Source organism: Aythya marila (genome assembly GCF_965140915.1).
Source record: "Aythya marila genome assembly, chromosome: 12".
NCBI classification, from domain to species: Eukaryota; Metazoa; Chordata; class Aves; order Anseriformes; family Anatidae; genus Aythya; species Aythya marila.
This window is the reverse complement of record NC_139053.1, coordinates 19422680-19439954: the sequence shown is the minus strand read 5'-3', so window position 1 is coordinate 19439954 and position 17275 is coordinate 19422680. Positions and strand designations below refer to the sequence as shown.

Sequence of the window (17275 nt, the reverse complement as noted above, 5' to 3'; positions counted from 1 at the left end):
CGTTATTTACAGCTCGTGAGATAATTAACATCTGGAGAGGGAGGCTCATCTCCTGCCATCTGTCACTTGTAATGAAGCTCCGGAGGATGCGGGTGAGTGATGCCAGGCAGCACCTGCCCGTCCCGGTGCTTCGGTCCCTGCCACGGAGCCGTGTGCTGGAGCTGGGCTTTGCCTCGCAGGAATGACAGCAGCGACGATGACCACGGTCCCACCGCTGCCCCAGACCAACCGAGCAATGGAGAGAACAAACTCCAGCTCTGGGGATGGATTTTCCCATTTTCCTATAAATTGGGAACAGATGAGGTATTGCAGCGATGCTGGGAGCTTTGTTAGCTTCTGGAAAGTGATGGTTGGTGATGCAAAAGCTGCAGGAACCCACTTGGAGTGGAGCGTGGGAAGAGTTAGCTCCAAGAGAGGGAAAGAAATGGGCAGGGAGATGCTTCCTTCTTTCCAGCTGCTGTGGTTTGGATGGGGCAGGTTTCCATGTTTTTGCTGGATAATTGTCATGTACATAATGGAAAAGGCGACTGCCCATTTGGAGAGTGCGAGAGGAAATGGGAAACGCTGACGTCCCTCCCCATCCCCTGCGCTCGCCGGGCGCCAGCAGACAGCCCTCCTCGCACACGTCCCAAAGGCACGAACACGCCACAAACGCTCCTCCAACCCTGGGCAAAAAATAGCGCGTTACAAACGATCCTGCCACTTCCAGGCAGGAGGCAAAACAGTTTGGAAGAAATCTCTAACAACCTTTGGGAAAAAAAAAAAAAAAAGAAAAAAAAAAAAAAGGAGAAGAAGAAAAAGCCCAAGAAAAAGCAAACGAAGGCACAAAATCTCCAAGGAACCTGGGCAGAGCTGGATGCTCTGCACACTGCAGATCTATACCGCCTGTACTAAGAGCAAAAACAGCACGGCAGAAAAGCCCTCCATCAATGCCGCATGCGGGTGGAGGTTTTTAAATGCACAACAGGCCAAGTTACAGCTCCCACAGCAGCCGTAACTCAGCCTGCTTGGACACGTGGAGCCTTTGGTTTGGCTGTACACGCTGCTGCCTGGGATGGCTCCGGGCTGCATCCTGCGTCCCCATTGCATCGCCGTGTCTGATGCTATCCATCCACCTGGATTTACCAAGGGGAGGAGCGATGGGGATCACCCCCAGCCACTAATTGGGGCCGAGCTTCTTGGGAGGGGTGGAGGCTGGTGGGAAAAACCTGGTTTGGTGAGACCCGGAGGATGCTTTTGCTTGGCAGGGCCTGCCCCGTGCTGCAGGACCAAAGCTGGAGGGTTTGGTGAGCCATCAGCATCCAAAGCCATCGGGCTCCCCAAAACAGCCCGTTCCTCCCAAATTTCCACACCGACCTCCTCAGCTGGTGGCTGCCATGCGTGGGATGGCGTGGGGTGGAAATGTCAATGCCAGGGGTGCCAAACAGCACGGAGAGAAACTCAACCAGGGATAAGGGAGCTGGGGGAGCCTCCTCCAGGCACAGCCTGGCCCTTTGGGAAGTGGAGGGATCTTTCCCTACAGCCGAGGGAGAACCACTTGGAGTAAGAGAATTTGGGGAATTCCCCCAAAAACCTCCAGGTGAAGAAGATTACAGGCAAGCAGTTCAGATCCACCAGTTTAATTTCAGTTTCATTTCGATGTCTAAAAAAGAATGAGTCAACCCGAATCCTGAAGCAAAACAACAGAACCACAGGGAAAAGTCTTTTTTCTTTCCCTAACCCTTCACCCCTTTCGTGTTTTGGCTGCAACGTTCTGGCAGTTTCACAAGTTTTGGTCACCTCAAGCAAAACAGACGTTTGGCAAACAAACTTCCCAGGCAATTTTTTTTACTTTTTTTTTTTTTTTTCCCTGCTTTGGGAGCCACAGAAGCCTGAATGAGGAAGGGTAACTCCGATGGAGATGGGTGATCCGTGGCGTGCCGCTGGCCACACACACCTTTAACCCGCCAACACTCACCAGCACCACCACCATCCCCATTTCAGAACAAACTGGAAAAAAATAAAACTAGTCCAGAGCCAGCAAGGGACTTGCTTAACTGAGCTTAGTATTTTATTTCCAGCACGGCCTGGAGCCAGGCCAGGGCATGGCCTCAGAGCGCTGACGGATGCTCTCCAGCTGTTGGAGAAGTGTGAGATGTCCACCCTCACCCTCTGGGATTCCTCAGCCACCTCCAGCCCTGGGTGGTGGCCCCCAGCCACTCTTTTCTGGGTGGTGGGACAAGGGACTAAGGGATGGGCTGGACGGTCCAGCCCTCTGGGTGATGGAAACCATCATTTCTGCCAGCAGGGCTGCAAGGGATGCGCAGAAACCAAAAATCTGCACCTTGCTCCACGCCGCCGGGCACTGGATGATTCCCTGCCTCCTCCTGGAGCCAGGCACCAGCCACGGGCACAGCTCCTGGTGCTTTTTGTCACGTTCAGCCTCACCGGGACGGAGCTGGGGGAAGGCAGAGCCAGCCCCGTGTGGGATGTGGCAGCGCCGTCTCCATCCCTGCTGCCACATCCAGCTCCTGCATCGCTGGCCGTGCGGGCAGGCACCATGCATGTTGTACCAGAGAACTGGAAACACACAAAAATGCCAACCTAGAGGAAAAATGCTCCCCCCCTCAAAGAAAATAAATGCTTAATGCCATTCTGGAAGGCACCGAGTGGGGACAAGGACTGGGGTTTCAGGCCCTGCTGGTCGGACCCCCATGCAGTGTGAGCACTGCTGGCTGCAGCCCCAAGGGCTGTGGGAGAAAAAAAAAAATACATCTTCTGCGTTGCCACAGCAACGAGCAGCTCCTGCCTGCCTCAAACTTCAGAGCCCACCCAGAAGATGCTTTCCTCACCTCCGCTTCCCTGCTGCCCGCACGGGTTCCTCCTCCCCGGTGCCTGGGCAGAGGCTGGGAGCCCACAGAGGAGCTGCGCCCCCCAAAAACCCCACTCCTCCCGAGGCGCCTCGAAGCCTGCCTGCTCCTGGCTTTGCTCCACGGATGCGGGTGCTGTGCATCCCAAGCATCCTGCAGCATCCCCTGGATGGGATGCAGCCTCTCCAGCAGGAATCCTTTCCAGTTCCCGAAGTCCAGCGTGCTCCGGGGATGGCAGGCAGCCCCAGGTTTGCAGGTCTGAGGCAGAGCCCGTGAAAATTTCCACTTAAGCAACCAGCAGCACAACGGGGAAAGGATTTCAGAGCCCGGCTCTGCCAGGAGAGAATCTGGGTTTTTAATTATTTATGCTTCACCTCCGTGCTATGGTGATGAGAGACAGAGCAGACAGATAGCAGGGAGCAGGCTGCAGCCTCCTTCCCCAGAGAAGCCATTTGTAGGATTCGGGTGAGCTGGAGGGCTGCAGACCCCTGCCCAAATCCTGCCCTGCCCCTCTCCCCTTGGGAAAGGGCCTCCATGGGGTGGAGCACCCACAGGAGCTGTGTGGGGGCACGGATGGGACGAGGTCGATCTGGGCTGTGGCTGCAGTGAGGGTCACGTCCCTGGAAGGGGCAGCGGAGGTGGGGTGGAGGCGAAGCCAAAACCACAGCAGAGCGCGGGGAACGGCCGTGTCACTGCTGCGAGGGGATTTTAGGGTGCTCAGCACCCCGAAGAATCGGGGCCTTCCTTAGTCACAACTTTAAAGGGATAATCAGTCGGATCCAGGGGTTAAATCTCCCCGGGATTTTCAGGGGGGAATTCGCTTAGCAGAGTACGCGGTCAAATCCTTTAATTTCCTGGATTAGGAAGCCAGGACAGCTTGTCATTTGTCCTGCACGGAGGAGGTGACAGAAACCCCATTGTTCAAGGCTTTCCAAACTCTCTGCAAGAGCACCAAGGGACCAAGAGCCCCCATCTCCAAATCTCTGGTTTTGGCAGAGCGATGCTCAACAACACCAAGGAAAACATCCCGTATTTTTACCCAGCTCTGCATTTTCATCTCAGTTGTGCTCTCGATGCTGCTTTTGCCTCTCTCCAGAGAGGCGAAGGAAAGGAGGACCGGGGGGACGGGCGCACGGAGATTTTGGGGTGGTTGCTGCAGGGAAGGAGGTGGGTGGGAAGCTGGGGCGGGAGCAGCGCAGCCGGCAGGAGCGCATGCCAGGGAACCGAAAATGGGAGCTGGGAGAGGAAAAAAAAGCAAGGCGGCCTCTCACAAGATGGGAAAGCAGCACCAGGGCTTGGTGCAGCACAGGGACCCCAAACCTTCCCCTGAAAGCCTGGGTGCGCAGCATCAGCGGGGTAATGGTGGGGTGATGCTACATCAGCACCCCCTGCTCGGGCCCTGCTGCAGGTTTCTGTCTGCCCCCGCCAGCTACCGGGGTGAGGATGAGGAGGGAGGAAGGCGACGGGGCTGCGAGCCAGGCAGCTGCGCAGGCTGGGGGAGGATTCCTCCCTTCCCTCCTGAAGATCGCGGAGAACAGCAACGCTGCAGTTTCTGCTCGTTGAATAGGCAAAGCAGCAGGAAGGAAAAGCAGAGGATGGGTTTCTTTATTATTTTTTTTTTCCTTGTTGCTGGCTTTTTCTTTCTTTTTTTTTTTTTTCTTTTTTTTTTTTTTCCCCCTCTTATGAAGGGCTGCTTCACCTGTCACACCTATGGGGTGGCAGCACCCTGCTCCCCCCCCATCAGCACCAAGAGGCCTCACCATCCTCCCCTTCTCCTCCTTCCCCCATCCCGAGCTGCAGGATGCTCCTGCCTGCCCCACGCTGCCCCACGAGCTCCTGCCTGCCCCTAACACGCTGCTGGGGAGGCCGAAACCCCCCTGCACTGGGCTGGTTCTGCCCCGCAGCTGTGGCTGCTGTGCCTGGACGAGGAGGAGGAGGAGGAAGATGAGGAGGAGGCAGACACCAATTTGGGCTCCCCACAGCTGCCCCCCGCCTCCTGCCCTGCTCCTTGGGGATGCTGGCCGCACATTTGTCCCAGCCCCTTTCCATCTGGTCCCACTGCAAAGGCACCAGCACATCCATCTCTCCCATCCCGGGGTGTTTCCTTCCTCCCGCATCCCCCAAGCCCCTCTCCTGCTCCCCCCAGGCTATCGCAGCCCCTGCAGGGCCTGTGGCTGACCCGCTGGGCTCCTTGTCACCACTCTGCCCATGTTACTGGGCGAAACTGGGAGCGATTAGAGGGCAGCTGGCAAAACCCGCAGCAAGCTGCTCTGCTGGACTCACAGAAGGACCCTGCTGAGGTGTGTTTTTTTTTTTAAATGGGATTACTTTGCAGAGCATTGCTTGCCCCAAAGGCGCCCAACTTTCCATCCCGCCCGTGTCCCCGTGCAGCATCCCTCTGCCCAGGCAGTGCGGTGGCAGCTGGGGACACGCAGGGCCAGCCCTGCACGAGCGTGCCAGCTAGTCCTGACTTCTGACACGGCCACAAAAGGGCTTAACGCCCTAAGTCCTGTCTGAGCAGGAAGTTATTACATCGGCGTTGCAGGAGGACTTATTTCAACACTCACGCTGCGGCCAGCAGGGCCCGCACGAGCCGGAATTGGGAGGGACGGGATGCTCCGGGAAGCTCCAGGGCTCCTCTGTTCCTCGAATGCCCTGGTCCCGAGGTGGGAATTGTGATCAGAAGTGAGTCAGAGGTACCCATGTGGTCCTGGCTGACAGCGGGAGGAACAGCAGCTGATCCTGATCCTGATCCTGATCACTGCCACTCGTGCTCGCCTCCCTCTGCGTGGCACAGGGGTTGTTTGGGGCAGAGGAAGCGAAAACCCAGCCTGCTGCGAAGGGATTTACCCCTGCTTCGGCTGCTCTCAGCCTCCAAAACGTTCCCTCTGTGCTTTTCTCCCTGTCGTGATGTCCTCAAGGAAAGGATGGAGATAAGGGATGGAGGGTTCACGCTGTCCTGGTGGCTACCACAAGATGCCACCGGTGACCCCATCGGTCCCAAATAAATGGGTGGTGGTGATGTCCTCTCCCAGGCAGCCCCTTCCCACAACTGCCCCCCGTTTCAGCTGCTGGCTCATCCCCAATATCCCACCTGGAGGAAGGGGACACACAACCCTTGGGGGGGGACGCAGCGCTCCCCTTACCCCACACCCCTCATCCTCCCCGGCTCCATCCGCAACGAAAACCCCACCGGCGGCACGAGGGGGGGAGACGGATGCAGGCGCCCCGTGGCCACCCCCCACAGCAGCAGAAACCTGAAATCAAAGGCAGCCAAGTACAATCACAACGCTGCAGGCACAGGCCTGGGAGAGCATTAAGCAGCATTGTGCTGGCTCGGCGTACTGCTGGTAGTGGCATTACTGCAACTCAAAATCTTTGGGACCCAAACTGCGGAGTCTGTTCTTTGCTGTGGCTTCTGCCTGGGCTGCGTTTCCATTTGCTGAAGGAAAATACCTGCTTGGCTCAAACACAACCTCTTGCACTTTGCTGTTCAGCTCTCCAGGGCTTTTCTTGCCTTCCTGCTTCCCTTTGTGTGCCAGGCGGGGAGGGCGGCTGCGCCCCCACCGCAGCATCCTGAAGGAGCTTCAAAACGTGTTCCTTTACACAGCCTTGCTGCCAAGTCATCTTTATTCACCTTCCTTCCTTCCTTCCTTCCTTCCTTCCTTCCTTCCTTCCTTCCTTCCTTCCTTCCTTCCTTCCTTCCTTCCTTCCTTCCTTCCTTCCTTCCTTCCTTCCTTCCTTCCTTCCTTCCTTCCTTCCTTTCCTTCCTTCCCTTTCTCTCTCTCTCTCTCTTTTTTTCTTCTCTCCAGTTTCTCTTCCAGAAGTTAAATGACACCGTGCTAATTTGCAGCCTGGTTCCTCCTGAGAATATCGAGCTTAATTATATTTTTCTCATCGTCGGTGAATGGCTCGGCTATAATTACGCCTGGAAGCGCGTTACTTAGGACTAACCCAAAAGCCGCATCCCCTCCGGGGTGCAAGGGACCGGCAGCTCACGACGGGCCCCATGAACCCTGTGCTGAGAGCAGAGCTGAGAGCAGCTCAAACGTCACCCATCACACCCATAGCATCACCAATGGCCCTTCCATCCATGATCCCAAAACCCTGACCCGTGAGACGGACCCGTTGCCTTGCATTAAAACCCCTGGAGTCCTCTGCGGAGAGCTGGGGTTGGTCCTGAGCTCCCCTTCCTCCTACACGGCCACGTGTATCCATCCTTGCCCAGCAGCTGTGCCAAAAATCAAGGCACTTGTCCTGGCTGGGTATTATTATTATTATTTCCAGTGCCTAGGGACAATTTAGGTATCACTATTATTGCTACTGAGATGGGATCTGGTGTCTTCAGCGCATCCTTCCCCTTCCAGGTGGGCTCTTGCCTCGTGAGCTGGGAACGCAGCACCCTGCAGCACAAAGAGGATGCCCTGCACGTTCATTTTAAACAGGGAAAAACCAGGCTCCTTCCCAATCTGTCTCTAAAAACTGGTGGTTAATACCAGTATTTGTTTTTCAGGCCTGATCTGCGGCTCTTCTCACCCATTTGTTTTACAGGAACTATTTCAGCGAGCGGGCGATGTAAGAGGAGAGAAAATATTCTTTCATTTTAATTGCACTGAAGGAAATTTAGGAGAATCACCCACCGAACCTAAAGACTACTTCTTAAATGAGCTTACTTTCTGTGCCACAGATAGCATTGTATTTTGTTCAGACTAAAACAACTTCCAGAATCCAATTTACTTGTCTTCAGTACACTGTGTTTTTAGCCTACTTTCCTCAGGAAATGGGGCTTACTTATGTGATTGTGCTGTTTATATATCTATATGCCATCACTCCCACACTAATAACTTTTGAACGTGTTGGCCAATTCCAACCAAATTTGACAGAGCAGCAGAGTTTTCAAAAATACTGAATTCTTACAAATTTAATGAAATACGTGGGTGGGCACATATTTTCCCCCACCAAGGGAAAGGCTGCACAGTGAACTCAGCCATATTATTAGACAGAAGAGAATACACACACACAGGGCTGCCATAAACCCCCCAGTGGCTGGTAAGCCAGGGCTCTTGTTGGTCTCAGATGTGGGACATTGCACCTGTGAGCCCCAAAGCATGAAATGAGCATCAGGATTCCTCTGTCGATGCCTCTACTGCCTATTTTTTTTTGCATTTGTCTCAACTCGGACGATGCAGTTTGGTGTGGGCACTGCAGGAGAGTGTTAAGCTTTAAAATTAGTCATATTAATTATGTGAAGGCCTTGAGAGCTGGTTGTAGGTTTGTAAAACCTTGCTGTCTTCTGCTTCTGCGTGCTGGGATGCAGCCGAGAGACTGTCCATGCAAAAATAATATTAAAAAAAATAAAAATAAAATAAAAATAAAAAAACAATGGGGAAGAACTTGAACTGAAAGGCTGTGGGTTGCAGACACTCTCCCCACTTTCCATTTCAAGGTCCTTGGGCATCTCCTTTGCAAACACAAAAGTCTCCCAGACCTTGGGGCTGATCCTGCACCGTCCCCCTGTCTCCAGCACACCCTACACGCTGCAGCACTGCCTGAACGTAGCCCAACAGCTTCGCTCTCTGCTGCTGAGTGCTGGGGCTTCGACATAAGCCATGAACACAGGCAGCAAAACCTCCCGGGACGGGTGTCACCCGCGGATGCTCGTCCAGCTAATGCACAGCGTGCGTCACGTTGGAGCCTGGCTGTCCCCAGCTCGCCCAGCGAGGGCTGTGCTGCTCTGAGGATCGATACGGGGCTTTTCAGCACACCACCAGCAGCCCTCGTGCACCAGAGGCAAGGTCTGTGCCATGAAAAGAGCAAATCCTGGCGTGGCTGAGCTGTCTCCCTTCCTCGTGTGCCTTTTCCAGGGTTGGACGGAGAGGAGCAGGGCTGCAGGATGCACAGGGCAGGATGCTCACGAGCATCTGCTGGCAGCAGCCCTCGGGGCGATGCTAAACTTGGGCTGCTTCTCTAGCACTCGGTCTCTGCTGGAGCATCCTCGAAGCATTGTGCTCCCATTCATTTATTTCTTTGCATCTTCATTGATGATTAAATACTATTTTTATTTTTTTTGTTTGTTTTCCCTGTGCACGCCCATGGCCACAGCTGCATCCTCCCTGTCTGCTACAGGGGCACAAGGTATTTGTGCCGTGGCATTGCTGTCAGATTTGATTTTTTTTTTCCCCTTCTCCTCCTCTTTCATAATTAGGAGGTGGAACATTATATGTCAGAAGCTCATTAAAGCTTTTCCAGTGCAGGGGGGTCATGTCCCTTCCAGCTCCTGCTCCTGTGGCTTTCCAGGACCGGTACCGCCTGGGGACGGCAGATGCTCAGGGTCTCAGAGCCTGCATCCCACAGCACATTAGAGCTCCTCATTTCCAGGGTGTTCAGAGGTGTTTGCATTCCCGGATCACATGGAAATATCTGCTCTTTCTGCTGCTCTGCAGTCTGTTTCCTACCTGGCATTCTAGTGAGGTTTTTTTGGGTGTTTTTTTTTTTTTTTTTTTAAAGCTTTGACAACAATTTGGTACAACATCAGCTAGAAAACATCATCAAGCCAAAATATCCTCCCAGAGCAGGCCTGGGAGTCTCATTCACATTGCAGATCAGTCATCAGCAGACATGCTGATAAAGATTTCAAGTGTGACTCTGAATACAAATGATCCAGACCCAACAATTAATCCAGCACAGGAGGCTGAGGAGCTGCCTGAGTTTTTCCCCAGCCCCAGCCCCTTTTCCCCAACCACATAGCGCTTGCTCAGAAAGCAAAAAGAAAAGGCCTTGCTTTAACAAACCATCCCCAAAAAGTGATGCAAAGGGCCCTGATCTCAGCAAAAAAGCCTGTCCTTTTTGGCTCACCTCTCTTCTGGTTACTCGCTGCAGGTCACCAAGCTCTAGGCACGGTTTGGGAGCCAGGCACTTGAGTTGGACCCTATTGCAACTGAAATTAGACATCACCCTATTTTTTTTTTCCCTCTTCTGATGGTTTTCAGCTGGATCTGGTGGGGTACTGGGGTACTGGGGGGCTTCCTGGGGGTTGTAGGGATTGTCGGGGCATTCGGACCTGCTGCTTTCTAGCAGAACATCCTCCCCAAGCATCAGCTGCAGCCAGCAATTTGACTGCTTTCCCACCCAAAACCCCTTTCAGGAACAGAAATGGCAGGGAATCCTCTCGGTGCAGGACTTGGGGTGGTTTCTTTGGGCTGTGTCAGACAGAGGCTATGGGGAAACAGCATCACAGGAGCTTTTCTGCCTAGGGCATCGTCCTGCCTATTAAAGAGGCTAGGGAATAACGGGTAAATAACCCAGCACATCACAAGTGACCACGTGTGCCACAGGGTGACCCCAAAGTGCCATCCCACCGCGCCGCAGCCACCCTGACGCACAGCCCCCAGCGCACGCACTGCTCTGGGCGCCCCACCATTGCCTTGCCAGCTGTTTTGGGAGGGTTGTGCACCCGCAGCCTGCTTGAGGTGAGCAGAATGGATGCTTCACCCCATTTTGAGCAACACCCACCAGGTCCGGGCAAAGCCTTGGCTTTGTATGGCTCCAAGAAGCAGCCCAACAGCACAGTCCACATCGCACTGACCACCAGCAGACCCCCACCACAACACCTGTGTGCCTCCAGCAGCTCCCACCAAACATCCCCCGAGCACCTCCAACACACCACGCCTCCCCAAAAGCCGCAGCCATCGGGACCCAGCTGCCACCTTACCTGGAGGCCGCGATCTCCGCTTTCTGCTTGGCGATGGTGGCCGCCCGCTCGGCCGCCTCCACGGCCCGATCCACCTTCTCGCGGATCTTGCTGGCCCGCAGCGGGATGAGGTTCTTCCTCTTGCCGCTGACCAGGACGTTCTGCTTGTACTTGCCCTCCTCCTTGGTGCCGTCGGGGAAGGTCATGCAGCCGTAGCCGTGGCGCTTGTTGTTGGCCCACTCGCCCTCGTACTTCAGCCCGTCCGAGCGCTGGCTCACCCCGAAGCCCGACCGCTTGTCGTTCTTCCACTCGCCCACGTAGATCTCGGTGGTGGTGGCGTCGATGTCGTCCTCGATGACGGAGAGCTCGGCCTCCCCTTCGCCCAGGCTGATGGTGGAGTTGATGTCGCTGGCGGTGGAGCTGACCGTGCTCATCCCGGCCTCGCTCCGGAACGAGCTCTGCTTGCTCCGCTGGCTGGCCAAGGAGCTCTTGGACTCGGACTTACGGAGCTTGAGCCCGCTCAGCAGCGACCGTCGGAAGATGCCCTTCTTCTTGCTCTTGAGGATCTCGGCGTCGCTGTGGGCCATGAGGACGAAGCCGCCCCGGGACACGGCGGGGCTGCCGGCCACCGCCGGCGAGGAGTCGGGGTGCAGCGCCGTGCCGTTGGTGTGCTCGCTGCGCAGGGAGTTGATGGACGTCCTCAGGGGTGACCTGATGACCGCAGCCATGCCGTAGGGAACGCTCTGCCGGACGCCGTACCCCTGGCGCATCCCTCCGACCCACTGGCCCTGGTATGTCCCTGCGGAGAGGAGGCGAAAGGAAAGAGGGGGTTCATGGCGAGGCATCCTGCGGGTCGGTAGAAGCATCAGCCCCCCAATATCCCCCCAAAACCCATTATTATTGGGAGAATTTGGAGTCCCAACGGCAGCACTAGATCCCACCCCATCACCATGGTTGTAATGTCACATTGCAAGAGGGGAACAAAAAAATACCAGGGTGGGACTGCAGCACACACTACAGCTGCAGCACAGGGATGTTAGGAACCAGCCAGGGCACCGGGGCACACGGAGCCTTCCCTAACGGGCCTGCCCCTTAGATCCAGCCTGAATTTGTAAAGGGATCAGGCAGGGAGATGGGAATTGTAACCAGGAGCAGAGTCCAGCCCCGTCGGCTGCCAGCAGTGATCCGAGTGGATGGCATATTACCGTGCGTTTATTTATACACACAGCGCCTTTCAGCCAGCGTGTAGCAGGAGGGAGCGGCTCTATAGAAATAAAGGCCTCACGGGGAGACATCCATGTGGTTATTATCCTCAGAAACGTGCCCCTGCTTGAACTCCTCCATTTGCGTGGGCACTCGCTGAGTTACTTAACCGGCAGTTAGCGGGCTGGGACGCACGCAGCTCCTCGCCGCGACGCCGCTGCTCCGGCGTGCCGAGGGCTGTGCCTGCCCCAGAGCTGCCGTGCTGGAAAACGGGGCCAGAAGAAACCAGTCCGGGTGGGAAAACACGACCCGGGAGCCATCCTTGCCCTGCCCACCAAAATGCGTGGTGGTAATCAGCTGTCCCTGCCCCGGGTTTATAATCCCTTCCCATCCCGCAGCACGGCGATTGGCACGCTTTGTCATTTTATCTCGGGCAGTTGAACTGCGGAGCTCGTTTGTATTCTCAGGTCAGCTTAATCTTTTGGGGGCTGTCTCACGATGCGGTGATGCACCGCCCGGCTGAGCCCTCGCAGGGAGGATTTCAAGCCCCAGGCAGGCTCCTTGCCTGGCCCGTGCTTCTGAGCCCAGCCCGGGGCGATGCTGGAGCAGGGCTGGAAGCTGCCAGCACCACGCAGTGTCAGGGCAAGGGAGTCTTAAACAGTCTTAAAATAGTGAACCTCGTGTGAATCAGACCGAGACGGCCCTGATAAAAACAGCCCAGCAGATCACCTCCAGCTCAGTCTGATAGTGACTTTCCAGCCCTTCTCTGCACGGGATGATCTTTGCCCTTAGCAATCAGCACCCATCAGATCCACCTGAGCTGTCTCGTCTGGCAGCGAAAATATTGTTCCCTGAGACATCCCCGCCTTGCTGCAGCGATTTCCCTCCCGGCAATTTCCAACAGCCCAGCAGAAAGGTTTAATAAAACGGGCAGTGCTGGCTGTCCACATTGCCAGCCTGGAGAAACCCACTGCAAGAAGCGACCCCAGCACTGGAGCCGGGGCATCCCGATGCTCCTTTTACTTCCTCACCCTGATCTTACCCCAGGGCTCCCTTAGCAGGGGTTATCACTCACCACTGCTTGCCATTTCCAACAAAATGGGAATTTTCACCGTCCTTCTATGTGTTTAAATGCGCTTCACTCTCAATTTATACATGGGGAGAGGTGGAAAGAGGTGAGGGCTGCTGTTTTCCCCAGTGCTGACTGTGGTTTCCAGGGCCCCGTGGTGAGCTGGCCCCAACGACCAGCACCCAGAGGCTCAGGCACCCACTTCTGGTGCTTTGATATTATCCCTGCCTACCCCCAAAAATGCTGGCTCCAAGCAAAGACTGCCCTGGAGAAGGGAGGCAGGGCCAGGCAGGCAGGATTTACTGAGGGTTTATAGGATTAGTGCTGGGGAGGGAGCAGTTGGGATTACGGCGGCACCGGCAGGGCAGGGCGAGGAGCGGGGTGCTTGGCCATGGGGAGAAGGATGGGGGACAGACAGTGGGACGGACAGCAGAGAGCACAGAGGGGCTGCTGGGCATGTCCTTGGGTTGGGACTGAGCCTGTGGGTAAGAGGGCAGCGAGAAAAAACCCTGCTTGGGGTCTGTCGGAGCTGCCCTCACCAAATCCTGCCCCAGTTTTCCTCGGTGACCCCCTGGCCCTGCTCCCCAGCCCCAGGCAGGCCCTGGGACCCCTCCACCTCCGGAAAAATCCCCAGCTGGGGAACCAGAGGAAAAGGAGGCATCGTAAAGCAGGCAAGGCCCCGTGCTGCAAAGCAGAGGCAGCGGCAGGGAGCAGAACAAAGCCGGCTCGGAGCAGGCGTGACAGCGCGGCGCAGCTGGAGCAGAGGCAGCAAATTGGTCCCAGCGGGTCCCAGCTGCAGCGAGTGCCTGCGCGCCTCCCCAGCAAGGCCGAGGTGCCCGGGGAAGCTGTCGTCTTTGCATGGCCTCACAACCTACTCCGAGGATTGCACGGCTGCCAGCAGCAAGTGCTGCAGCTGCTTGGTAAGGGGGAGTTTTCTAAGCACAAGATGCGAGGAGAGCCACCCCATCCTTCTCCCGGCCACGAAGCAGCTCCCCGCAGAGCGTTCCCAAGCCCCAGATTTTGTTTCTGTGGCTGTTGTTGCTCTCCTGAGCACTTCCCCAGCTCACCTCCCCAGCACCCCTCAGGACATCTGGCCACCTCCGTGGGCAGCGCCAGTTGAAGGTGCTTCCTTCCCAGGAGCTGAGTTCTTGGAGTTCCCCCCTTCCTCCCTCTCCTATCAGCACTCCTTCCTTCATCTGACTTCGTTACCTTTATCAAACCCCTAAATAGCCCAGGATTTGGCCACGAGTGCTGGAAGCACTCCGAGCCATCTGATTTGCATTGCTAAGCACCGTCACCTCCTCCCCTTGCACTGCTCTGCTTAACCTCTGCCCTCTCACATTTGCAGATCTGTGCACAAAGCCTGATCTCGCAAGGAGCCCGGAGACTCCTTCTCCCTGCAGAGGAAACAGGATTTTATGGCTCTCCACACCCCACGACGGACAGGCTGTGGCTGTTTCAGAGCCAGGGAGCTGCAAAGTGAAGTGGGGCTGCAGTGGGGAAAGTGCTGCATCCCCAGGGCTGGGTGCAAGGCGCAGATGGGACCAGATGCACAACAGGAGAGCGCTGAGCAGCCAAGGTAAAACATCTCAGCACCACCATCCTGCTGGAAAGAGGGACGGATCCTGCCCTCCTGGTGTAACCACTCCAGAGGGATTTGGCCAAGAACAAGGTGACACCAAGAGAAGCTGGGGTGAGGGCACGCACATGCCCGGACAGGAGGGGAAGGGATAATCTGAGCCTAGGGGGACACAAATCAAGTTTTCCTGAATGACTGCTCAGCAAGAAAACTTCCAGAAAACAGCAGATGGAGCATGAGAAAGGAAATGGGATTGTAGGGAAGACAAGGAAAGTCAGGAGGGGATGGAAACGTGGGGAGAAGAAAACGGGCGATGCCATTGCTGGCCACTTCCACTTGTGGTTTGTAGCCTGTCCTTTTCTATTTATTTATTTATTTTGGCTCCCTCCCGTTGGAGCAGGGCTGGGTGGTTTCCAAATGGCTTTTCAAGCTCCTGCAGGAGTTTCCATCGCCCTCAGGACCACGCAGAGCCCCGTCCTCAGCCAGAGCTGGCAGGGCCAAAAGCAGGAAGGGAAAAGTCTCCAGCTCCCAAGCCTCGTCCCCAAGTCTCGGGCAGCTTGTAAGTTCTTGAGAACTGACAAGCACCAAAGGGTAATCTAATTTGTTGCAGCTATTCAGCGCTCTCTCAGCATTTGGCTCAGGAAGCGAAAATCCATTCTGGGAAGAGCGCAGGGAGCCCACGGGGCCGCTCCCGTTGTCCCCATAACGCCACCAGCCCCGACAGCAGGTTTGCACCACGGCAGGGGTGAAGGATGGGCGCCTTTTGGGGAGGTGAGCAGGACCCTGAGCAAAGCCTCCCTGTTCCCTGCTGGAAACGGGGATCACGCAGCAGCACTCCAGCAGCTCAGCCAGGAATCGGGCAGTAATTAGCTCCCGTTTGCACAGCGAGGCTCTGCAGACACCAGGAAGAACGGCGTGTCTCCGCTCCCTTCCCCAGCTTTGCCAAGGAGTTTTGGGGTTTTTGGCTGGAGGAGGAGACCCGTCCCCGTCTCCACCTCCTCTCCTGCACCTCCTGCAGCAGGGTTTGTGTGGGTGCCCGAGGGCTGAGGACTGTGGGGACGCAGAGGGGGCTGGCACGAGGTCTGGTCGAGGTTGGGAAGTGGCAACCAGAGCACGGCTCGGTCTGTCCATGCAGAGCACGCCAGCCTGGGACCTCGCCTCATTGATGCAGTTTGTGCCAGGTACCTTTAGCAAGGTGACATGAGAGGGAACAGAGAACCAAAATGCCTCCAAAATGGCCTTTTTTTGGCCCAGATGGGGACAACCCACAGCACTGCACCCAGCAGGTGATGGTGAGGAACGTCATGGGGTGGAAAGTGGCTTTGCTGCTTGCTGCCCTGAGCCCAGGGGCTGCCTTCCACCCATCCTGCTTATGGTGAGCTCATGAAAACCAACGAGGACACCCAGGGGAATCCAAATTTTAGACAAATAGGCAGCACAAGGGGGTTCCTTAGGGCACACCAGACCAACGGGGAGGTTTTGAAGGACGCAGGGGGTAAGATGGGCTGTCTGCAGCCCAGTGGCACCCATGGGGCTTCCCTTGGCCAAAGGTGGGATCAGCAGCTTGTACAGAAACACCTCCTGCCTCCAAAAAAGTGCTAGAAGGGGGCAGGACATCAGGACTTTGGGGGCCGCAGTGGCTGAATTTTCTTCCCTCCCTCCCCCCTATCCAAGGCGTTGGCATTTTGCAGGCTGCTGCTGAGTCCTTTGGCTCCACTCCAGGAAAATCATTAAGTCGGAGCTGTCGGGATTGAAGCCTGCTCCCTGGCTCGTCCCTAACCCAGGCGGCCAGCTCGGTGTCCCACAGGACAGAGCACACAGGGCAGGGGCACAGCACACAGGAGGATCCGCCTGGCCTTGCTCCGCTTCGCTTCCTTGCACCAAGAAATTTGGAGGCTCACGCACCATGGGGCAGACATTAAGGCTGAGTTAAGAAATATAGGGTTAGGATCAGTGCAGGGGATTTCCAGGTGAGCTCAAATCAGATGTGGCTGCCCGGGTGGTTGGTCACAGACCACGGAGCAGCAGGCTTCAGCAGGCAGGTGTCTCTGCAGCCTCTGCCCCTTCCTTGAAGCTCGGCCAGTGCCGCTCGGTGTGGTGGCCGTGTTCAGCAGAGGCAGCCATCCAAAACTCCCAGCTTGCCCGTGCAACTCAGCAAAATTCGGAAATGAGGTCTGAGCTGTCCGAAGCACCCGTCTGCTGTTCGCAACCCAGCAGAAGCAATTAGGCCTTGCAAATTGCTGGTTTATCTCGCGGAGGATCCTTCCTGCGACGCTCACCTCCTCGCTTATCGCTGAGCCCCGCCACGCATTAATTAAAGACATGCGACGGCAATAATGAGGCCGATCCCGACCTGCCACACCAGGAGCAGGTTTTACAGATATCCGGGAGCTGGGTCTGGGGCAGGATTCATGCAAGCTGCCCAAAGAGCATTGCAGAAACATGGAAAAAAAGAGGGCTGGAGGACGCCGGCAGCCGCGCGCCCTTCTCCTCTTGCGTTGGCACAGCCCCAGGACCGGTGGGGTGGCGATGGGGACATCCTCTTTGGCCACCTCAACAACCAAAGGGCCTTGCTGGTGAAAAACTGGAACCAAAATGTGCTGCCTGCTCCTCCTGAGCACACACGTGGGTGCGTTTGCTGCCAGCGCACCCCAGAGCCGCCTGTCCTGCAGGGACAAGGTGCCGCGCCGCACGGCGGTGACTTGCATATCCCGAAATGTTTTTGCTCCCCCAAAACACCAACCTAAATCCCACAGGCACCATACAGAGGGCTAGGACTTGCCAGCAGCATTGCCCGTGGAGAAGGGTGGGCTGAGGGGTGGGGAATGCGTGCAACGCCTGCAAATTGCCTGCCCCCAGCCCTGCCGAGGGTCCCCGTGCCTTGG

The 17275-nt window shown here is 56.2% G+C and overlaps 1 protein-coding gene across 1 annotated transcript in view; it reads right to left on the bottom strand.

Annotated features, from left to right (window-relative positions):
- The window catches only part of JPH3 (junctophilin 3), a 45744-nt gene that overhangs the window by 20430 nt on the left and 8039 nt on the right, over positions 1 to 17275 (bottom strand). The window contains exon 2 of the mRNA XM_082770378.1: positions 10561 to 11338. Coding sequence (XP_082626504.1) covers positions 10561 to 11338 — 778 coding nt within the window. The remainder of the gene's footprint in view (positions 1 to 10560; positions 11339 to 17275) is intronic.